Source organism: Heptranchias perlo, chromosome X (assembly GCF_035084215.1).
Source record: "Heptranchias perlo isolate sHepPer1 chromosome X, sHepPer1.hap1, whole genome shotgun sequence".
In the NCBI taxonomy this organism is placed as follows: domain Eukaryota; kingdom Metazoa; phylum Chordata; class Chondrichthyes; order Hexanchiformes; family Hexanchidae; genus Heptranchias; species Heptranchias perlo.
The window spans coordinates 3,739,344-3,764,316 of record NC_090370.1 but is presented as its reverse complement, the minus strand read 5'-3'; the positions used below and the strand labels follow the sequence as shown (position 1 = coordinate 3,764,316).

The 24,973-nt window shown below is 41.8% G+C and overlaps 1 protein-coding gene across 1 annotated transcript in view; it reads left to right on the top strand.

Moving 5' to 3' along the window:
* The first annotated feature begins 1,499 nt into the window (after positions 1 to 1,499).
* cers5 (ceramide synthase 5) overlaps positions 1,500 to 24,973 on the top strand; it is an 87,114-nt gene continuing 63,640 nt past the window's right edge. Inside the window, exons 1-2 of the mRNA XM_067976531.1 lie at positions 1,500 to 1,754; positions 24,846 to 24,951. Coding sequence (XP_067832632.1) covers positions 1,585 to 1,754; positions 24,846 to 24,951 — 276 coding nt within the window. The 5' untranslated portion in view covers positions 1,500 to 1,584. The remainder of the gene's footprint in view (positions 1,755 to 24,845; positions 24,952 to 24,973) is intronic.

Below are 24,973 nucleotides of genomic sequence, written 5' to 3'. Positions count from 1 at the left end.
AATAGTTATGTCTGGAGGTAACAAAAGCATGGACAAGGAGACAGCAGATGAGTTGAGGCAGTGACGGAGACTGGCGATGTAACAGAGGTGGAAGTAGGTGGTCCTTGTGATGGAAATGATATGGGGTCGAAAGCTCAGCTCAGGGTCAAATAGGACGGCGAGGTTGCGAACAGTCTGGTTCAGCCTCAGACAGTGGCCAAAGGGATGGAGTCGGTGGCTAGTGAATGGAATTTGTGGTGGGGTCCGAAGACAATGGCTTCGGTCTTCCCAATATTTAATTGGAGGAAATTTTGGCTCATCTAGGACTGGATGTTGGACAAGCAATCTGACAACACAGAGCAATGAAGGGGTTGAGAGAGGTGGTGGTGAGGTTGGGCTGGTTGTCGTCAGTATATATGTGGAATCTGACATCGTGTCTTTGGATGATGTCGCTAAGGGGCAGCATGTAGATGAGAAATAGGAGGGGGCCGAGGATAGATTCTTGGAGGATTCCGGAGATGCCTTTGCAGGAGATTCTCTGGCTATGACTGGATAGGTAAGAGTGAAAGCAGGTGGGTAGTCTCACTCCGCTGGACAATGGAGAAGCTTTGGAGGAGGATGGTGTGGTCAACCGTGTCAAAGGCTGCAGATAGGTCAAGAAGGATGAGGAGGGATAGTGCACCATGGTCACAGAGTATGTAATTTGTGACTTTGATAAAGGTCCTTTCATTGCTGTGGCAGGGGCGGAAACCTGATTGGAGAGATTCAAACATGGAGTTGTGGGAAAGATCGGTAAGGATAAGGGAGGTGACCACATGTTCAAGGCCTCTGGAGAGGAAAGGGAGGTTGGACATAAATTAGATGATCTACTGTTGACTGTGGTGCGTTGTGGAAGTTCTTTAACAAGTATGGAAGAGCCTGTAAATCACAGATACCACATACAGTATTTTACAGAAATGAAAGCTTCATGACATTGTCAATGGTGTATCGTTTAATTTGTTATGTGATTATATATACTTTTGTCTCTGAATTAGAAGATTGTGGGCTCTAGCACAAAAAAAGTCACATTTTTCTGATTAAAATTTCCCAGCAGCCAATCAATCTCAAAATCAGTCATTACATCTCTCAGAAACTTCTCTATCTTTCCAGTCCACAGGTCAACTTTTTTAAATGTGTTGTGCAATGTAGCTTGTGATGGTAAAGGCAAAGTAAGTTCGGATTTTTTGACTTTTTTGATCAGTTGCTGGAATGTTCAGTATTTCTTAAATAATTTATTCATATGGTCAAAACTGGCAGTGCAGCATTAATAATATTAATTCTATATTGCATTATAGATCACCTTGCTTATTGATGTTTAAAGTATTGCAGGGACTGTTGGTCGTGCATCAATAATACCTTATTATAAGAGAGATTGCATCGTGACACATCCTGTTTCAGTTGCAGTTCCACAGGGCACTTTTTGTGTTCGATGACGTTATGTGAAAATGGGCAGGGCCCTTGTCCGTGACGTCAGCTAGTGGTTATTAGGCAGTTCGGCGCCGCCCCGCCTGGGAGAAACGGAGTGAGAGAAAGAAGAGAGTACAAACTCGCTTCATTCACTCAAACATGGCCGGCTTTGCAGCCTGGTTCTGGAATGAGAGGTTCTGGCTCCCTCATAACGTCACTTGGGCCGACCTGAAGAACACGGACGGCGCCGAATACCCTCAAGCCGGCGACTTGCTCTTCGCCTTCCCGCTGGCGTTTGGCATCTTCCTCGTCCGCCTGGTGTTCGAGAGGTAAGGGGAGCGCGCGGAGAGGGGGGATGGGAGAAGGGAGTTCGCGCCGTGACTGACAAGGCACTGTGGTCAATCGTGGCTCATACTCCACATTGCTGGATGAGAGCCGAGGTCCCGCCCCCCCCGGGGAGGGCAGAGAAAGCAAAAGGGAAGTTGATTGGTTTCTTCAGGTCCTCCGTGGTCAGATGCGTGTTGCATTCGCGCTTTCCATTCGTCCTCTTGCTCTGTCGATCATTAAAGTGATCTGTCAGTGAGGAGTGGGAGGGCCTGAGGAGCAAGTGTGTACAGTAAATACTGTGATTATTGAAGCAGTGCTCCTTCGAACACTTCGCAGACAAATGTGTTTTTGGTAAATACTTGATTCAACAATGTAACAGTTCAGGCAATTGCGTTACAATGTGAACTTGAAATAATAAACAACTGATAAAACCTCACTTAGCATAGTACCTGTCTTGAAATAATTGTGTTTTTTAATGGTTTTTGTTTGTGTTTCTTTGGGACATCCACTTTTTCAGGGTGGTTAATCTACTCTTGCAACTTGCCAAAACCTACAATCTAAGCAAGTGCCTATAGCACAGTATCCCAGCAAGGGTTGATGCCTTCAAGAGAGAAAACTGAGAGGAAGAAAAAGGAGGGTAGAGAAGATATTTTAAGTTTTGGGAGGGTGTGATTTGTGTGCTTATGTCCACCTATATAATGGGCATAATTAAGAACATGGTCAATGTATAAGTGCTGATGCTCTTTACTTTGCAGACTGGCTTCTGCTGTTTGTGTAGTAAGCAAATCCCCTGATACAGTAATTTGGTTAAATATCCCTGTTGGCTTGAAGTAATGAAATACAGGTTTATGCAGTGAACTGGGGCAGTTCTCTGAAGATCTGAGCCCTGTAGGTTTAGTGTAGTGTTGGACTCCCATTTAGAGATGCTTCGGTCCCATCTGTGACTGATGTTCAAATTCACAAATATTTTATTTTTTTGGGGAAGGAGAGAGGGAGACTTCTACCAGTTCTTGTCTGGACTGTCTTTCTTCACCAAAAGGCACTCTGAATAAGGCAAGAGAGAATTGTTGTAGACCTGCTCACATCTTCTGTTGATCATGGAGTGACTGTGTAGACTGGGAGGGTTCTTACCCACTGAATCGCCCAGTTTTTCTCAGTGATGCTATTAATTTCTTAGTGTATTAAGTACAGCATGACTTACTGTTACAAAAATGGCAAGCTTTAAAGAAGTAGCTTCAGAGGATTGCTCAATCTAAATGACTCTGTATATTGAAATTTTGAAACTGGTGTATAATTTTCCACCTCCTAAATGTGTTTACTCATCCTGGGCTACGATGCCCTGGTATCTCTGCTGAATGGCCAGTTGAGTGTTGGCAAACTGTCTTAACTGTGAAGATATTGCAGCTGAGCCTAATACGGTCATTGCTTGATTTCCATGCATACACTTTCCAGCAATGAGTCATTAAATTAGGATGAGAGGGAATCCCAGCTGGGGTTTTCTCCCCCATCCTAGCCCAGGAGTGCTGACGGTAATTGCAGTGCCCACCACTTCCCTGGCAGAGGTCAATTGACAACAGACAAGGGATTCAACTGTGAACCTTCCTGGTCTGCATCACACCAGACAATGCATTTATTGACCAAGAGTTTCTCTACTTTTTTAATTTGTGACTTTGGGATTACTAACTATGTACAGTAAGTAATGGACCAGGGAACTATGATTTATTTGTAAGAAGATTGCAGGGTGAATATCTAATGCAGACTCTGAATTGAAATCTTAGGGTCCACAGGAACAGTTGATAAAATTCACTTTTTTTTCAAATGCACTTCTCTGGTAACATTCCAGAAACTTAATATCTGCCTTTTTTTACAGTTTGTAAAAAGCATGTACAAGATTTGTGCGTAGGCATGTGTGAGTGGGATGTGAGTCCCATCAGAAAGCATTCACGAATCATCAAGGCAGTCCCATAAAACTGTTAAGCCCCATCCTTTTTATTTCATCCATTTCAGTGTTGTCGCTAGAATTATTTAGTGTATTGGTTTGACTGTAAACATAATTGAGTAATTTAGACTATCTCTCATTGGTCACCTCGCATTGCTCCTGCTACCATGTTACAAAGTTCAAGATACAAGCCTAGTTTTGAAAGACAAAATCTATAATTGTCCTGCTGGGTCTTTTTCTAGTTGGTATAAAATGTTTTATGCCCACCATTGCATTTTGCTAAATTTTAGTGAAACCCCAGAGGCTGTTTGTCTTCATGTATACTTTATTTTGAAATGGCCGGATGGTGTAGACCTTGAAGCTCTCCTCAATGGCTATTCATGCATCTACTCAATGGCTTGATGTTTCATCTAGTGGCAACTCCTAAACTTGGTTGGACAGGTTCAAACGCTAGGTATCCCTAGATTTTCTGGCTGGGAGTAGAGCGTGGAATCGTTCGAGCTATGGTGCTGTTTAATCATTTCAAGTATTAAAATGAGTCAAGAATTCGAACACTGAGGAAATAATTCCAAATTGTCCATTTGACCATGTAGCCAAATTAAACTGAATCAATGCAAACCAAGGATGAGAGGAGAAACATTTTCTTTTTGGCTACTGTGGTATCTTGATTAGGTAGTCAGATGAGCAGAAATGGAAACATTCAATCTGTGTTTCTAGTGGAGAATGTAAAACTAGGTGGGGAGAAGCGATGAAGCATTGATGTGCTATGGAGTAGCAAAAGGTGATTTGGGCTGGTGATTCTTTGAACAGTGAGTTTCTGTTCACAGCTGGACCATGTGGGGATGCAGTAAGGGTTGGACTCTATCTGCCTAGCTTCTACCAGTTGGGAAGTGGTATATGGCACAGGGACTAAATGGAAGAAGAAATGGAGCAGGAGGGCAGTAGACGAAAGGAAGAAACTCACTTTCATGGATGAGAAAGTAGAGAAACAAATCATTTGTGTCCCTGCTGCCCTCCTTCGATAGTATATGAGCTGTGTTTTATGTATTGTAAACAAGATATGTGCAATAATAAATGTGCCGTATTGCCACATAAAAGTCCAGAGTAACAATCTAATACCTTGTGATTATAGCACTATAACCGAGTGCTTTATAATGTCTAAAGGAAGATAAAAAGAATGTATCTTACTCTACAGTAAAGTCCTTCAACTGTAACTAGCGGTACAGAAGGGCTGGGTTATCTTATTCCTATCTTGAAGGACTGCAAGTACAGAAGGTCATCCAATCTCAAACACAGCAATGTTGAACAAGTAAATATTTAGTGATATGAGAATCAAATGACTAGCCTGTATATTGGGGTATGCTTTAGAAATACAGTATGAGGGTTGGGCAATGTGTGAGAACCCTACTGAGCTGCACCCCTGTGGTAGGATGTGGGTGTTATTGTTAGGGCTTTTTCCCAACACTTCTGTGTTCATGGTGAGTCTGTAGACTGAGTTGTAAGGTAACTGTCGATAATGGTGCACATCCCCTTCAATAGTTAGTCTAAATACTTAAGGGGTAGCGAACCAATTTTTATCCTTTGACAACATGTATACATGATGTGGAGATGCCGGTGATGGACTGGGGTTGACAATTGTAAACAATTTTACAACACCAAGTTATAGTCCAGCAATTTTATTTTAAATTCACAAGCTTTCGGAGATTTTCTCCTTCCTCAGGCAAATGTTTCAAGATCTCCTTGAAGCCTACGCATTTATCATAAATGCGTAGGCTTCAAGGAGATCTTGAAACATTTGCCTGAGGAAGGAGAAAATCTCCGAAAGCTTGTGAATTTAAAATAAAATTGCTGGACTATAACTTGGTGTTGTAAAATTGTTTACAACATGTATACAGACTGGACTGGATTTCTATCATGTACATCTAGGATTTATAGGTGCCTAAAATTTAGCTGAAATGAACAGTTACACAAACCAATTACAGCATGGACACAATGCACTATTGGAAGAGATGATTAAGTTCCATTTGCTAGCATTATCAATGATGAAGTTGGACATAAAAATATATGAACTAATACTATATTAACACATCTATGATAACGCTATTATGATAGGTACTTGGGTAGATATTATTAACAGTTTACATCATTACGGGTAGTTTTAAGTGTATTGCTGGGTTTTGCTGTCTAACAGTTATACTTGGACACTAAGTATAACTATATGGTTTAGCAAGGTTAGGTTTACAATGTGCAGTCAATATCACTGACACATTAACAGCTTCAAATATACAGCTTATACATGTGGTAAGGTGCAATAACATACAAATCACCGTCCATGTTGTTATCTTCTTTATCCATTCATTGCCTTTTCATCCTAGCTTAATCAACCTTATTTGTGTTGTATGTTGCTTTCTATCTCTCCCTTCTCAGAGACCTGAACTTTTAGATAACTGTATAATACTTTACAAGCTTGCTTGTCAGGTTAAATACTTCACCTATATTAACCTTCCAACTTCTACTCTTAACTGATGACTGTAGTTTTGAAAGATGTAGGACCGAAAGCAGAGGATATGAATATGTTGATGATCTCAGTTATCAAAGGACTGAGAAAAGGAGGGAGGGTGGTCATGAGCTGGAAAGGGACAAGGGAGTAGGTGTTGTCCTTCATGGAAGAAATAAGTTTTTGGTTTAGATGGGAGACTGGCACAAGGGATGCCTGAGGGGCGAGTGACCAATGGGATGTTGGTAGGCAGAGGCAGCAGAGAATATATCCCCAATTTTTAGACACTGGGGAAAAAAAAATCCAGGCGTTCCTCACATTTGGGGGTTGATTTTAAATCCCAAGAACGGGTTGGAGTTGAAAATAATTGTTTTTTGGACCGCGACTGCAACCTGGCTTTATTTCCGGGTTTAACGTCGGCGTGGAAAAGTACAGGCTTCCCACTGGGAATGCCAAGTCAAAAAATGTTGTGGTTGCGACCCCAAAAAAAACAATTATTTTCAACTCCCACCTGCCCCCAATCCACCTGTTCTTGGGGTTTAAAATCACCCCCTTCGTGTTTGAAGTGAGGATGGCAGGTGATTAGATGAGATGATTTGTTGCGAGCAGGGGATGCTTCTGCTCTTCACGATGACTTTAGATTACATAATGCCAAATTTCAAGTGGAACGTTCTGCTTCACATGTAACATGTTGCATTTGCTAAATAAATGTTCCTTAGAATATAGTAAACTTTTTTTTCCAGACAAAGTTAGTTCATGTCTTTTACCTTGCTTTGATGATCTATACAAAAAAAGTTGATTACTTTTGCTGCTTTGAAAATTGTTATCCCTAGGATTGTGTCTTTGGTAACTTTCCATTGATGCACTGGTGTAGAGGAGGGTGTGGGTTTTACAAACTGCTTTGAATGTCAGTCTTGCTGTCAGCCATTAAAAGAAAAAAAATCCTCTCTGCTCCAATGTGGTTCTGCTTTAGTCCGAAGGGAGGTAACCTTATTACAAGCTGAGAGTTATCTCACCAGACTGCTTGCATGCAGTCACATTGGTGCATGTCTGGAGCTATAGCTGTACTACCCTGGTGGGATTTCCTCTGTGCTGATGGAATCATGGCTGCGGAAGTCATCTGAAGCCTCCAGCTTCTTGGACAGCCCTCACTGAAAATATGGTCGAGACATTTCAGACGCACACAAAAGGAATATACAAGTGTAAGTTTTGTATTTTTGACTTTATTACAAACCTTATTTCCAGTATGTTTCTCTGTTAGTGAGAGGTTAAGGCGACCAGCACCAAGATTTTCAGAAAGCATTTCGTGTGACTTTATTTGCTATTTTAAAAAAAAATCTGCTTCTCTCATTTACTGTCCATAACAATCATATCTATCAGCCAACATTCCAGACTCCTCCATCACCACCCCTGGGTATGTCCTGTTCCACTGGCAGGACAGACCCACCAGAAGTGGGGCACAGTGATATACAGTCGGGTGGAAGTGGCGCTAGAAGTCCTCAACATTGACTCTGAGCCCCAGGAAGTCTCATGGCTTCAGATGAAGTAAAGTCAAAGAAACCTCCTGCTGATCGCAACCTACTGCCCCTGCCCCTTGCCTAGTACTCCTCTATGTTGAACACCAAGTGTGGAGACCAATCCTAGTTCCTTGCAGAGTGTTAAGGACATGCCAGGAGCAGCACTAGGCATACCTTGGATTGGGAATTGAAGCTACTGCACAGGGCTGCTTGCATGCTAAACACCAACAGCAGCAGGCTTGGACAGAGCTAAGAGATCCCCCAACAAACAGATCAGAACAAGGTTCTGTAGCCCAATTTCATCCGGTCGAGAATGGTGGTGGAGAACCAGGCATTAACAGGAGGTGGAGGCTCTACGAACATCCCCATCCTTGACCGTGGTGGACCCCAGCTCGTGAATGCAAGAGATGAGGCTAAAGTGTTTGTAAGTGTCTTCAAGCAAAAGTGCCGACTAAATGATCTTATTCGGCCTCCTGCATCCTAGCTGTAGTGCTGAAGATCTTTGCACCAGAGCTAGTCATTTCCCCAGCCAAGCTGTTCTAGTACAGCTGTGACACTGACATCTAGTCAGCAATGTGGAAGATTGCCCAGGTATATCCTATTCACAAATAGTAGGATAAATCTAACCTGGCCAATTATCACCCTACCCGTCTCCTCCCAATAATCAGAATAGTGATGGAAGGAGTCATTAATGGTGCCATCAAGCAATACCTACTCACCAATGAACTTGCATGTTGATGTGCAGTTTGGGCTATGCCAGTTCAACACCATCCAGGACAGAGCAGCTTGATTAATCAGTGCTTCTGCCACTGGACTCTATCCGTTCACTCCGACTCGCACTGTGATTGCAATATGTCTGATCTAAAGGATGCACTGTAGCAACTTAACAAGGTTACTTTGACAGCACCTCACTCTGCTGTGATCTTCACCACCAAGGAGGACAAGCAGCAAAGTTGTGGGGACACCATCACCTCCAAGTCACACACCGTTCTAACTTGGACATATGTTGCTATTCCATCATTGTCACTGGATCTGAATCCTGGAATTCCCTACCTAATGCTATAATGCAAGCACCATGGTCACGAGGACTGCAGTGGTTCAAGGAGGAGGCCTACCACCACCTTGGGGCAACAAGGGATGGACAGTAAATGTGGCCTTGCCAGAGATGCCAACGTTCTGGAACAATTTTTTAAATACTAGCAATCACGCCTTTTCATTGGCTTAAATAAAAATTAACCCGACTCGCCTGTAACTCTACAATTGGAAAATCTGCCAGATCTGAAACCTAACCCATAAAATAGCTCAAACCAAAATATCAGTTGTCATATTTTTCTTCAGTAATTGAAATTTCTTTGTAGTATAATGACACAAAAATACATTTCACAATAACGCAATTATAAAATGGTCTCTTGCATTTTTGAGTACCTTCATTTAATGTTTCGGTGTGACTATTGACAACGATACAGCGCGGCCTCGCGCATGAGAGGCCGGCAACAAATCCATGCACGCGCAACTCCGCGGGCATAGAGTTCGCGCATGCGTAATTCGGCCCCGATCAGACCTGCTACAAGACTTGAACACTTGAAACTGGTCTTAAAAGCCCAGACTTCGATTTGATACTGTCCAGGGATATCACTGTCAGCTGAAGGGCGATGCTTCCTTGAGCAGTGTGCACGCTTCCAGTGTGAATCACTGCCATTATCTCCGTACAAGGGGGTTTTCTGATTTCTTTGAATTTTTCAGAATCAGCTGCAGAATGATTTTCTCAAGTCGAGTTTCACATTTGTTACCAACTGCTTTTTTTTAGTAGAGGCGCACCAAGACTGGCTTTACTGTGCTTCGTTTCGTTAGAATTCAAAAACAATTATTCTTAAACGTTTACTTAGAATTTGAAAACCATAATTATTAATATTTTAACTAAACTCTTCTACTCCATGCTGTAAAATGATTACGAAACTTTTTTTCAAAACAAATCAAATTTTGAGTAAATATTTCGCAAGTCTAATTATGTATAGGGAGTTGTGCTTTGTTTACCTGAAAAGCTTTGTTTTCGATCTGAATGATCGTTTCATGAGGACAAAAGATAATTACAGGCAGTTGGTTATACTTTCAGATGGAAAACATTGTAATAATGTACTAGTGTGGGCAAGGGAAGGAGATTTTTGTTTGAGGGTGACTCAGCCTGGGATATTCCTGCATGTCAGAGTGGCTGATTTCAGAGCGCGGGGGGGCGTGGAGGAGAGTAAAACGTGCTGTATCAAATAGTCACTCAGATGACTTGTTAAATATGGATGCTGCTTAAGTGAAGTTGCCAACTCTCTGGACGTTGTTCTGTGAGTTTTTATCACACGACGTCCTGTCTTGTATTTGATCAAATTCAGAAACCCTGCTTCTTTAAAACTCAGATTTCAGGGAAATCCAACACAATAATTTGAACAGTTCCTGGGAATCTAGTTTTCATTCACCCAGAAGCCATTGATTTTGTTATGATGACCTAATAGGACGCAGACATCTGCTTTCCGTTTGTCTCTATCTGCTGGCAGTTTGGTTCTGCCCTCGTTAACAATGGGTATTGTGCTCCATGCCTAGCTGGCTGTTGATTCAGAGTATTCAGCAGGGGATTGTACAGAGTGCGAACTGATGGGAGTGAGAACATTTAAGTCAGAGATTTCAGAAACTTGTAGGTTGGAAAATTGCCTGTGTTGGCTGTATCCCCTGCAATGTTTATATCTCTTCCTTCTAGCCTTCCAGTAGTAATACCTGGAAGACTCCATTGCACTGTGTGTTTGCAATGCACAGCAACTATAACATCTTGCCAATGGGTGTAATCAGTGGAGTATTAGAAGCCTAAAGTTGACTCTCTTGATTTTGAAGTTTTGACAGTTCTGACAGCTGGAAAAGGCCAGTGCACTTCAGCATAGTTCATCAGCTGAGCCAAACTAGGATCTTTTATGACTGATCTGGCACTCGAGCATCCTTCTCTCTCCAAAGGATTCCCACCTGCCCTTATGCGGCCTTGTTCAGTTTGTTGAGAGGTACGAGAGTACAAGAGGTTTAGGAAGGGAATTCCAGAGCTTGGGGCCTTGATAGCTGAAGGCATGGCTGCCAGTGGTGGGGTGAAGGGATTGAGAGGTTGCACAAGAGGCTAGAATTGGAGGAATGCAGTTATTGGAGTGATGTAGGACTGGAGTAGGTTTTGAATTGGCTGAGGGTAGCTGTGGGCTTATCAAAGGGGGATTCAAGCCTGGGGTGGTGCAGGAGAGTAGGAAGGCAGAGTAGTAGGGATTGGGGGGACAAAATACCCAAGAGGGGAGAGATGAAAGGTAACATGACTAGATGACAAAGCGGAGGTGACCAGTGAGAGAGGGGTCAAGAGGAAAACAACACAAGTAATGGGCTCATTTCTGGAGCGGCAGCCAAAATATGCATGCGAATGGACACAGGGTATTCAGGTTACAACGGCATGGCAAAGGTTAGGAGAGATCTGTTCCTGTCATAAAGGACAGGAAGGAAATGTGGCCGAATGCAGGGTCGGACACGGCTGTGATGCCTCTTGTAGCCAATTAGCTGATACACTGAGGCTGGTGCCTGAATAATGCCCACTTGGGTCAGATGGTGAAGGATGGCTGGTGTCCACAGCAATATGCCAGTATAAAGTTGGCACCTTTCTGGAGAGGAGGGGAGAGAGCTGGTGCAGAAAGTGTGAGCGAGAGGTTGTACCATATGACCTCATTGTGGGACAGTGAAGCATTTTCAACTCAGTGGCATGAGCTCTTGTGAAGTTTATATCTTTTGAAAAGCTTCCTATGATTGCTGCATGTTTCACAGAGCTGGTTTTCTGTGGCTTCTGCTTGATATTGTGGTCTGTGCAAAATAATCACAACTCAGCTTATACATGTGAGAACTGTTTCATGAAAAACCACTTCCCTTTTTTAAAAAAGGACACTATCTTCATGAAAATAGGTGGCAAAAACATCCCTCTGAGGCAGAAAAGGAACCGGCCATCCCTTTACCTGGAGTACATTTCTGATTTCTCTCATTGCCATGTGTGTTTATAAACATGGCAAAAAAAATTGCTAAATACTTTTACGGGGCACCATCTTAATGAAAAATTGTGCTCCCAGGTGAGATAATATAATATTGCAGGTTTGACACTGTATAAAGCTGTACTGACCCAGCAATGTGACTTGTCTCCATAGCCCCAGGTTGCCATTTCTGTTCCGCAATCTAGCTTCTGTGGTTGCTTTTCTTGAGATTGTTGATTTTTTTTTAGTGTTTAATTCTGGGAAGATTTGAGCTGCGGACTTGTACATGCTAGGACTGGGCTGAGACTGGTATAACCTTCTCTGAGGACCTGTGCAACTGACCGAGTGGAGACTTTCACCCCATGCATTTGAGCCCAGGTTGCAGAAGTGAAAGGCCAGTGCCTTAACCTATTGAACCACCAAGTCTCAACATGTACAATGTTAACTGGATAAATGTTGGTGGGTAGACATTCTGTTCAATGTAAATGGTCTGGTTCCTCTGCCACAAAGAGGTAAATTTGGGGGGGTGAGGAGAAGGAAAGAAAAGAGAGAAATGTTCCTATTTATATTCTTCTCTCTAGATAATCTCCATTTTTGGATCTCCTCACTCTCTACTGATGTCAGTGAGTGGCTTCGCTAGAAGTCCTGCAAATTGACATCCAGACTTGTTTTCGGAGCTGATTGGGAGGCATCCAAGCTGGGGTCAACTTAATACCAGTGCCGTACTTGCTATGGGAGTGGGGCCTTCTCTCACTATATTATAAGCGTACTTGAGTTGGTTGACCAAGTAATGGCAGAAGTTGGAGTTTGCTGTCTGGACTGCCCCAGCCCTCCTTGAGTGAGCATAGCTAATTTAGGTGGAGAGGGAAGAATTGAACACAAAGTGGGGAGGTGGGTGGAGGTTTGGAATCTAAGCTTGAAATTTAGTACTGATTTGTTAGATATGGATTAATACATTAGGCATCACTTCAGCCAGTGTTGGAGTGTGACTGCTTCATGTGATTCAAATATGAACCCTCAAAAGCTGTCTATGCAGGCAATTTCTTGTGCAGACCTCTTGGTGTCCTGTGTTGTGTGAATGTTATAATCCGGATGTGAATATCAAATTTTGGTTTTATATTGTCAGAGCAGTTTTTGCTGAGCTATTGGTCCAGCGGGCTTTATTTTTTTGAGTACTGTAGAATAGAGAGCAAGACATTTTAAGGACCAGAGAGGAGGGGTTCCAACCACTTGCCTTGTGGTTTCAAAATTACTCTGAATTTTGTTCACGTTGTCCAGAAAAAGGGAAATCTGTTGCACTTTGACAGTTGGATAGAAACTAGCTTTGGCACTTTGTGCATTTTGAACTTTAAATAGTACTACTAAAAAAATAGGCATTTCAAAATCAGGTGGAAGTTTTGATTTACTCACTGAGCATGGGACTGGCTTGATGCAGTGGGTTAGCAGGCTGACCTTTTCATCCCTAGGACTTTGGTTTAAGTCTAGCTCAGATGGGGATGAAAGTCTGCTTGTATTTAAGGATCCTAGATGAAGTGAATTTGGGGCAGTATCGGTCTAGTTTCTCGTGGGTGTGAATTTTTCATTAACTTGGCATGGTCTTTATTTTAAAAACCATTTTCTATCTTGCTTGTGACATTGCTAGTCATTCATTGGGTGTGAGTGAAAGCATGAGAATCGAGGCATTTTTAGTAGTTCAGTTTCACAGAAAACAGAATTGCAGAATGTGATTCCTAAAACATGATGGAAGTCCTGGAAATGCAAGTAATAATATTAAAAAAAAATTGACTCACCTCAGTCACTACAAACCGTAGTGATAATAGGGAATAGCAGCCCCTTTTACATATTCTGGGCAAGGCCACTGGCTTTCTGTTTCACAGAACAATGGATCAAAATCCCATGTAATTAAAGACTGAATTTATAATTTATTCAGTTATTCTAAACCAGTGGCACCAATCATAGCTCATGGCTTCTCGTCATAGCTGCTTTGTATTTTTGTTACAATCCACCAGCAGTTGTACTTGCATGTGTAACATTCCTGTTCATAATTCTTCCTGTGTGAATGTACAGCACTGTGAATGGACAATGGTGCTGGAAAAGTTCCACCGTTTTCTTGGACCACTCACCCTTGCTGTCGCTGATGATCTTCATCCCTCTGATGGATCATCTTTCATTCTGAACCCTGTAGTAACTGTTTATTACAGGGAAAATGTATAATCTTTGAGCTTTGTAACATGTCACCATATTGTGTCCTCTTTGGCTTTTTTTTTCATACTTGATTCATATCCAGTATGCATTTTTATTTACACTTTGTTCACTGTTGAAGTGCACTAATATAGCAATGTGGAAACCTACTCTTGGCTACTTACCAAGTATTGAGGGGAAGGTCACAGGCAAAGAAAATGAAAGCTTCAGCCCAGGCTTATTTTCAAGTGGACAGCTCAAGTACATCATAGACTGAACCCTGGGAACAAGTATGCCTTGTCGGGCAGAGAATGGCATATGGGAAAGATGTGGAAGAGAACTCATGAAGAATTTAACATTTAAAAAAAAAAATTGCCAGGGTCCACTTCAGAACAAACTTGACTATGTACAATAAAACATCACGGTAAAATGTGTCCAGCCAAGATACAATACCCATGCACCACTATCCTTTCACTCTAATACATCTGTAGGCTGTAGAATTGTATGTAAATGACAAGAAAAAGTAAGAGGCCTTGGAGAAGAAAAGTAAAGGATGTGAGCGATTCTAACAATCAAACTTTTTAGAAAAAAACATTACCCTTTCCCCCCGGCCTGTAGTTTTCTATCTATGCAGTGCCCAGCCTCGTGCCAGAGGGGTCCTCTGATCCCCCTCAAAATGTAGGCGAGAGGAAATGTCATGTGATGGTGTTTTAAAAGTTTGCTGTCTGGTACCTTGGATGAGTTTATAAATATACCATTAGACACATCAAAGGGTGTGAAAACTCTAATGTTGGCTGATAAAATGCCAGGGAATTGTTCAGTGTTGTCGGGGTGGACATTGTAGATACAACCAGAACTGCTAGTAAGGGTCACTGGTTCAGGTTTTTGATTTGGTGGTCAGATGGACTTTGGTCATGTTCACAAACTTGGAGTTGCTTCAGACCTACGTGACCATTTTTGGTGTAATTTCCACTGCCCAATTTTTAGTTGGAGGCCAACGCAGCATATAAGAAATGTAACCTAGAGAGATGTCTGGGCCTCTGACTCTTCATTTGGAGCACAGACTACACATTATTCAATAGAGTTGTCAGTTTTTCTGCCTCCACAACATTTCCATGGTATACTGTTCTTTAGACATTCCCTCTTGTCATTTACTACATCCTGTACATTGTTGTCTAATGCTCAGTGTTGGGCTCCAGTGGGCACATTGTAAGTTCCAGTGATGAGGATGGTGTGGTGTCAACATAGACTGCTCCAAGTTATGGTTTTCATTCCCAAAACTATTGGGTGCAATTGCTGGAAATTTAAGCAAAGCATTTGAAATGTTTTTGGTTTTCAGACAGGTATGCTATTGGTACAGCTCATTTACACAGGTGGCATAAGATGGCAAGAGTGGTGATTGCAGCATCTGAGCTTTTCTTATTCATTTTGCCTTTTTCCTCAAGAAAATGAGTGAACGGGTGGTTTTAAAGTACTATAAGAGGTGGAATAATCTTTATAATAATTCATTGGCTTCCATTCAGTAAAGCTGATATGAGCAGGAAAAATGGGGCCCTTGCTCTAAAGGGCAACCTTAATGCAATGATTTTTTTAGCAGGAGAACAAAGTAGTGATTGAACCACCCAACAAAGTTCTTGGCCTGGAATAAAATGTTTTTTTTTAAAAACATGACCACCTTACTGAAGTGACCTTGGATTTACTTTCTAATATTTGTGATCGAGGTGTTTGGGTACCATGCACAAACCTGCATCAAATTCGGTGGGACTGAACTGGCTGGGCTGAATTGCCTCCTATTATTGCCATTATAATCTGAAAATTCCATACAATTCTACATAATTCTGACTTCTCCCCATCCCCCCCCCAAACCAATGACCAATGTTGACACTATACAAAGATCCCACAGTAAAACCAGATGTTTCAGATTGAGATTGCAGTTGTAATTAATGACAGTCACCGCTCGTCTATGGAAGCCCGCACTTGTTTTCTGTAACCTGTGGTCTGTTGACATGGGAGCTTCGTCTTAAGTGACTAATTTCTGGATCAGATCTGTGTAGCTGTTAAATGTTACGGCTTTTATAATTGATCCTGAATTGCAATCTCTAACATTGGAGACATGTGATTTATCTTGATCATCTTTGTGGGCTAATTGATATGAAAGTGGGGTTGATGAAAACATGTGGATTCATTTGCTATTTATATGTATTATACTTTATTCAGACTCTAATATAAGGTGCTCTTGACTCTTGTACTGTCCCTGTAGTTTAGCCCATGGTTATAATGCAACAGCTTTATTGTTTGAATTCCAGTTCTTTAAAAGGTAGGACTCCATTGATGTACTGCCTTATTTCAGTTGCTCCTACCTCTGTGGTTACCTTGTATGATTGTTCATCTGTCGCATGACCTTTTGCAAAGCTTAAAGAGCACTGTTGTCATGGTGAGGTGTCTTTCAAGAGCTTTACTGTGTTTGGATACAAAGGATGCGAATGATGTCGCATCACAAATGTTATCTGGATGGTTTAGTTGACCTTTTTTAAAAAAAAAAATCTGGTTTCTGAATTGATCATGTAAGTTCCCCTAATGGCTCAGTTGCTAAAGTCCGGATATAATGGGCCATGCTGACCAGAAGAACTCTGGTTTGATCCCCATCTGTGCTGAATTAGCTGATCTCCACTATGGTGGTATTTGCAGTGTACCCATTGGCTCTGTAGTGGAGGTTGTGTAAATTGAAGTTTAGCCTTTTGCTGGTGGGTTGACATGAAGTAGCCTGTTCCAAGAACTGAGTATGGTTCAAACTCCCGAATATGGTGACTGCTCTTCTATTCTGAAGAGCAATTTACCACAATACATACCAAGTTTTGAATCTGTTTACAATTGGGTAATCATCAATGTTGTGTATGCTGTAAACTCTGATCGCTATTGGGGCCCCCTATGAAAACCCCAGCATTCCAAACTTTGAATCAACACCTTAAATGATGATGCCAAAACAGTGTTGCTCCCTCTTCGGCCAAGTTGTGAACAACTTCTTATCAGGTGCACCTCCAATGCCATGGGATCTTTAACATCCAAACATCCATTTGAACAACTGGAACAGGCAGATGGGACCTTGGCTTAATGTCTTGATTTGAAGGGCAGCACCTCTGACAATGCCGCACTCCCTTGGTACTGCTCGCATAACCTAATTTAGAGAGATGTGGTTTTACACTTGTAGTAATAGGGGTTCAACCATGGGGAATGGTGGATGACAGCAAGGGTGAGTAAGTAGAATACCCAATTATACTCACACCAGTTTGAGTTGTATGTGGTATTTTCCCTGAGTACATGATGGTGCTGGGGAACCTTGCCTGCTGCCAACACATCGGGAAATCATGGGCAGCACGGTAGTGATTTTCAGATGTGTGCTGGTGACTGGCGAGGTTCCTTGCTGCCAGCGGGTACTTGGGGAAAATGACCCCCATAAAGTTATCTTTAGTCATAGAGGTGGGTGATCTTTGGAGAAATGGGTCAATTACATTCACCCATTTCACGTTTGGTGTACACTGTAAAGGTGTAAAACAGCCAAATATTACTTTTTATTCATTTTTAGTAATTTGGAAATCTGAATGCTGTTGAGCTGTTTATTGATGTAAGGAACTTACTGTAGCATCATAGAAACAGTATGCACAGTGGAATCCCAGCATTATCACTTATGGTTCTAAAAGATTTGATTTTCATAACTCAGATTGCCTCATAACAGTGAGTTCTTTTATTAGTGTCTTGTGTGTGGAAGGAACTGAGAGTTCTGTTTGTACTGCACAATATGTGTAGCAATACTTTCAAAAGTGGTGTAGCTTCCGATTGCCCGCAGGGTTCTTGTATGAGGTATCCCTTCTCAACTTGAATGATCTAGTAATCTTGAGGGTTTGAAGTCTCAATGGCTAAGTTAATGATCTTGATAGACTAAAGCTAGTCTTCTGATCATAAGGTAAATATAGATGAGAGGCCTTTCAGCCTACTCTTGGCTCAGTCATCCAGAAAGACCTAAGGTCCACCACCATTTTTTTCCCCCCTCCCCCCAAAACACACACATCTCCCGTAGCATCTTATTGCTTAACACCGTGAGAGGCTTTGCCTCCCTACCCAACCTGGAAGTCCATTTCATATGTTGTTCACTCTGAAGAACTTCCTGATATCAGTCCTAAATTTGCCTTTTTCCCAGTTTGAACCTGCGCTCACCTTGTCCTACGGTCACAGTTTAATTTGAAGTAGTGTTCTGGATCACCTTTCTCTGCTCTATTTATTATCCAAATACCTCTGATATCCCTTCTTAGTCGCCTTGTTTGAGAAACTTGGGCTTTTCATCCTTCAACCCGTCTTCTGATGCTAGGGATTAAATTTGTCTTTTCCTGGCGCCACCTCCATGTCTTGAATGTCTCCTTTTGTTTCTCGTTGATCAGAACTGGGCACAGTAATCCAAGGGACGTTCTGACTGGAGCTATGTACAGTTTGAGCACGACCTCCTCTCATCTATATTGCACTATTTTTAGCTATATAGTTGAGCATTTTATTTGCTTTATTAGCTGTTCTGCAGTGATTGGGCATGTTAAACATCAAGTCTACTAAAACCCCTACATCTCTTTCAACTTCACCATTGTCTATTTCTACATCATTCATGGAGTATGAATGCTGTCCATTTTTTCTTCCCTATACTTGTATCCACGTTGAATTTCCTCTGCCACTGGTCAGTCCACTTTTATATTTTCAAAAAAAGGCAATTTAAAAAAAAAACAATTTCCCAATGACCCCTTTTCCTCCTCTGCATGATTTTTTTAAAATTCTGACTCTTGACCTATGACCTGTGCGTGTGTGCATGAACAGGAGTAGACCATTCAGCTCCTTGAGCCTGTTCTGCTAAGTTAACTGCTGTAAATAGTCTAACCCAGGGTGTTTCACCATTCTGGTCTCTCCCTGTGTCCTGCTCATTTTACACAGTCTGGTTCAGTAATTTCTTGACAGTTCTTCTTCCTCCCCCTGCTTTTAAATGAAGAAAATAGTGATTCTTAAAGGCTCCTTTTATCAACAGGCATTAATTGAGTTGCCAGGATAATTAGGCATTGGTTGGAAATTAAGGGCAAGTGGTATTTGGAGAGAAATTTGCCATCTAGGGAAATTGTATAGTCTACACAGGATAAGTCTGACCTGACCATGGTTTAGGAACATTGAAGTTATAAATATTATGTTGCATCTAATTTTCTTTTTCTTGTGCGCACACTAGCGAGAGCAAAGCAGAAGCAGTGAAACAATTTTACCCCCTTTGTAATCAGCAGGACAAATGCAAATCACCATCTCATTACGATATTGGGATGCAAATGTTTTGCCATGTTTTAAAGGGTATATTTTTTGACTGCCGATCCCATACGAACACGAATGTGCCTGTATTAAATCTCAGTGCATGGTCGGAAAATACACTGTTGCAAGATTCCATTTTAAAGGGCAGCTGTAGTTTTTATCTGAAATACCAATGGTTGTCTCTTATTGCAGAGAAAGCCAGCTTGTTAACCCTGCATATCCCTGGCACCAAAGGTACCATTGCTGCAGCTCATTCTGGGGAGGAAAGACACAATGGGAGTGGGAGCCCTGATCAGTTGTTGCACCCCTACTGAGATCAGCTATGTCAGCGCAAATCATGGGTTGACATGGAGCCTTCTGATTTGTATGGCTTGGTGCATTTCAGAGCTCTGCCATTTGAATAAGCTGCTTTTGATTTAAAATAGTGAAGTGTACAACTTTTTAAAGGAGAGCATTCCTTCATCATTCTCTTCCCCCTTCACAGCCACAATTTAAAATGAAAGTTAAGGGATATGCACTCCATATTTTAATGGTGTGTGTATTGGCCCAGATTTTGCAGTAGCAGGGCATCTAATGGTGTCCACTGTTAGTTTGATTTGCCCCCTGCACCCTTCAGCTCAGAACACTTTTGCCCACAAAGTTGCTGAAAGTGTGAGCTGATAACAGCGCAGTGAGGGAAACGGGGCATCTGGGACCTGAGTGAACAGAGCAAGCAACTGGGTATCTCCTTAACCAATGAGATTTAAGGATTGGGATATAAACAGTGGAAGGACTGAGGAGGAGGGTGAATTAGAGGAGGGTGAGTTCAATGTCAGATCAGGTACAGAAAGAGAAGGAAAGAAAGATTAGGGAGAGAGAATTAAAAAAAAATTGACTCTTTTTATTCAAAATGAGATGGTGATTTGCATTTGTCCTGCTGAAGGAATGAGACTCCACACTTGTAATAGTTTCAGTGCTGGTGAAGTTGATTGGCAGTAATTAACTGTTATCACATTGTTAAAAGGGTACTTAGACTGAAATGGACAAGACTGACCTCTCTGTGCCGAGTTTAGTTTGTATCTATTGCGCTAATACAGTAACTTCACGACATTCAATGCATGTCATTGGTGAGCCAGACAGCGAGATGCTGTTTTCGCGAAGCTAATGGCGAAGTGGCGCAACTTTGACAACAACCTTTGGATATTCACATTTTAACCGCACGTCTGCTCCTTGGCTGAAGTTGCTGTACCATTTGCACATAAATAGCGGCGACTGCCATCAGCCTCGCCGTCACTGACAGCAAATTCTAGCCCATTATCAAACTTGTAAATACCCCAAAGAACGCAATTAGAGCAACAAAAATCAAACCAACCCCGCACCACAAGTACATATGTAAGGGTGGCTGGGTATAGCTAGCTATGGACAGTGCTTTGTTAATATTGGCTAGTTTGTGGTTCTCCAAACATTAACATTTGTCATAATTGCAAATGCTATGGACTACAAAATTATATGTACTGTAAAATTTCAATGTGTGTAAATAGGAAACTTAATTTTTAAGTTATCATCTTAATTGGAATAGACTGTAATAAGGTTAATTGCCCTAAAAGCTGTGTTCCACTTTCACACCTGTTTTTAATACCCTAAGTATAGGGGAGAGGCTTGTATAGTAGTGCATCCTATAATCTTGACATTTGCTGTACAACAAGCTGATTTATTGAAGTGCAGTGACTTTTGGAGAACAGCTTGTAACCAGAAAGATCCCCACACAAATCCTCCTGTGGAGCTGAGACTTGCCCTCCAGCAGCTCAACCCTGCCAAGAAGATTTTATCACACAACTGCAACTGGCTTTTGTAACTTTGGTAATCCAGCATTATGTAACGTGTGTGAACCTGTGCTTTTCCTATGGGAAATTGTTCTTCGGGTTCTGACATTGCCTTATCCCAGCAATTTCTATATTGTTTAGACAGCTGTTTTTAAAGAATTTTGCTTAACTTTTTTTTCTTGTTTTTCCTCTGACCCATTGCTGAGATAATACCTCACCGAAGTAGCTGTTCCACTGGAATGGTATCGTTGTGTCTGATCTTGTCCTCGCTTGACATGCACATGTTGCAGCAGGAGTCACCACACTTGTTTTGAAACAGCTCTGCAACTTTTCCTGCTTCTAATGCACAAGTCTTGCTAATGAATGTTAAATGGAATAGAGGAGCAGAGGGACCCTGATGTGCAAGATACACAGGTTATTAAGGGTGGCAGCAGTAGATAAGGCCATAAAAAGGCAAACAGAATCTCCTGGATTTGTAGCCAGAGGTATAGAAAATGAAAGAAAGGAGATGATGTTGAACTTGTAAAAGACCTGAGTCAGGCTGCAGTTGGAGTATTGTGTGTAGTTTTGGACACCCCATTATAGGAAGGATGTAAAAGCAATGGAGTAGGTGCAGCATAGATTCACTAGGATGTTACCAAGGATGACGGGTCATAGATATGAAGAGAGACTTGAGAAGTTAGGGATTTTTTTCACGAGCTGAGAAGTTTGAGTGGTGACCTGATTATGGCAGGTTATAATAGGGTAAACAGTGATCGTTTGTTCTACCAGTCGATGAGATAGTAATAGAGGAATTGGTTGTTTTGCGGCATCACCACTGGTTTGAACAAAATTAGGAAGAGGGCACAAGTTTAAGATGTTAACAAAAAGTGTTGAAGGGGAGATTAGAAAAATATCTTTACACAGAGGGATTCTCTGCTGCAACCCATTGTTCAAGCTAAATCCATAAATTCTTCTAAAAGGGACCTGGATAGCCTGAGAAAGAATGCAATCTATTTTTAATTCATCTGATTCAATTTTTTTTAGCACTATATTCCCTCTTTGCTATTAGGAAATTCACATTTTGTAGTACAAAAAAAACAACTTTGAATTATGAGGAGCAGACAGTGTTAAGGGGTATGGGGAGTGAGTTGGAGGGTTGGGATTAGACTAGGTGGCTTGTAGAAGAAAAACGCAGGCATAGAGTTGATGGGACTGTTCTGTGTTGTAACACTTTGTGATTGTATTATGGAAAACTAATTTTTTTAAATTCACTTTAAAGAAAAAGCCTGTGCTTGGAGGGAATATAAGAAGTGAGGAGTCAATTTGAACAGTTGAGATCAGCCTTAAAGTACTTTTTACCTTCAGGCTTGAACTTTGTCCAGTTTTGGGAGAGTGATGGGCCTTTGGTGCTCTTCCACTTGTATCTCTGGACTGGAGACCCAGGTTCCATTGCCATGCTATGTTCTTTTTATACATAGCCCCATAGAAAGCAAATACACAGGGCCTGCTCTCCATGTTTGTATTACTAAAACGAACTCCTGTTTCTCAAGGACAGAACCTTTAGACCCATGTTGGAAGCTGCTTTTATGTTGGGGTTATTTTGATTTGGATTCTGGGAAGCAGGATCTGTGAGTTTGTTCCTGGCTTTTTATGCCACTCCCTTATCCTGGTGGCAGATTTGTAAACACACAAAAAATGGTCCAGTTCTGCCACTGGGATAAGGAAAGTATAAATGCAGGAGCCAGCTCACGGATGCTTGTCTTCGGGAATCCAAATTAAAATGGTTAATGCATCAGCAGCTTGTTGGGTCTACCGTGTTGGAATGAAGTTGTGGGCAAGTTCAAACTAGGGGTCACAAATATAAGATAGTCACTAATAAATCTGATAAGGAATTCAAGAGAAACTTCGTTACTCAGAGTGGTGAGAATGTGAAACTCGCTGTTACAAGCAGTGGTTGAGGCGAATAGCATAGATGCATTTACGGGGAAGCTCGATAAATACATGAGGGAGAAAGGAATATAAGTTTATGCCGATAGGGTTAGATGGAGAAGTGGGAGGAGGCTCGTGTGGAGCATAAACACTGGCATAGACGAGTTGGCTGGCCTGTTTGTGCTGTAAATTCTATGTAAAGGTGCCAGGTTGGATTATGGAGTGTAGCCAATGTAGGGAGACCAGGCCTTCCTTGGGTGCACTCATGTAATGTAAAAATGCCTTTATTGTTGCTGTTACCAATAGCAACAGCATCCACTCAGTGCATTCAAGCTGTGATTCCTAGACTTCTGGATATGAAGAGATTGCTGCAGTTTTTGCATACAGCAGCTTCAATCTGATGACTGAACTCCTCTCAAATGTGGCTCTGTTGAAAAGATCACTGCAAAACAATGCTGTGCTGTCAAAGGTTCAGACCTGAAATTGTTGGAACACCCTGCTCCAAAACCTCTGTGGCTGCGTTGGCCACTGCTAAGGAACTTCTATAACCTAATGTCCTATTACTGAAACAAAAAAAAACTTAAAGCAATTGTTGCAATGACATAACTGTCACCAGTTGCACACTCCTCTGTATAACGCAGTAGTTATTGTGGAGATGGTAGCACTCTCTGGTAGCGTGGTTTATGCTTTGGATTCAGTTGTATTGAATACTTTTTTTAAAAACACAATTTTACTAAGCATGCAGAATTAACAAAGCTTCCCAGCTTCAATTGGTCAACAACAACCTGCATTTATATAGTGCCTTTAACATAGTAAAACATCCCAAAGGCGCTTCACAGGAGCGAATATCAAACAAAATTTGACACCGAGCCACATGAGCTATTAGGAAAGATGACCAAAAGCTCAGGTCAAAGAGGTAGGTTTAAGGAGCGTCTTAAAGTAGGAGGGAGAGGTTTGGGGAGGGAAAGCCAGTATGTCGCTGAACCAAGCAAATTAGAAGCTGCTAGGTTTGATTCCCATTGTGTGCAGAGTTTACTGACACATGCTGGGTATAGTGGGGCATTCCCCCTGGGTGAGGGAGGGGAAAATCAGTCATGGCCCCCACTCCTGATCACTATCCAGTGACCCATGTTGGAAAGTGCAAGTGTGGATGTCAGGTGAAGAGAGGATCATACTGACCTATGGTGCACTCCAGAGTTGAATAGCCTGCCACCACTCATTGCCTACACCAACACGTGAATGGCTCTTTAGGCAAACCACTGGAGGGTGACTGGCACCCATGGGACTGAACCCCAGCAGGGGTTAATCGCCTCTCTACCAGTTTTCTCCCCGCCTCCTAAAGATAGTAAGTGGCATTAACACGGGGGTCACTGGACAGCAATTGAGAATTGGAATCTTGGCAGTTTCAGCCAGGTGATTATTTCTGCAGTATTTAGTAAAATATGAATTTGTGTTCCTATTGCTGTTCTTTTTGTATACTATTTGGGGACACAGAAAGACTGCTGAGGAAACGTCGTTGGTCTGCAGGAAAAGTCTGGTTATGATCGGGGAACACTGGTTTTTGAACTCCCTCCCTCTTACCTTATCCAAGTAACTTCTTCATATTTGAGCCTAGATGGTGACTGCTGGAAGGCTGTTTGACTGTGGGGAGGGTGGAGAAGAGAAAGAGTGGGGGGAGAAATTGCAACCAAGCCCAATCCTGTTTTCATTGAATGTTCAAGTGTTTGCACTTTCCAGTGAAGATCATTGCAGAGCGATCAGAATTGGGAGCTGTGTCAGTTTTGTTTTCCTTCCTATTTCCCAGCCAACATTTTATTCCTCCTACAACTTGTAGATTTAAATTATGTCCAAAATTGAAATAGCTTTGAGTGAAACTAAAGTGTTTTTTTTAAACAGGTTTATTGCCAAACCATGTGCCTTGAGCCTTAGAATTCAAGCAAATGGACCACGCAGAGCTCAGCCCAATGCTATTCTAGAAAAAGTCTTTACATCAATTACAAAGGTGAGTGCCTGAGTCATCAGCA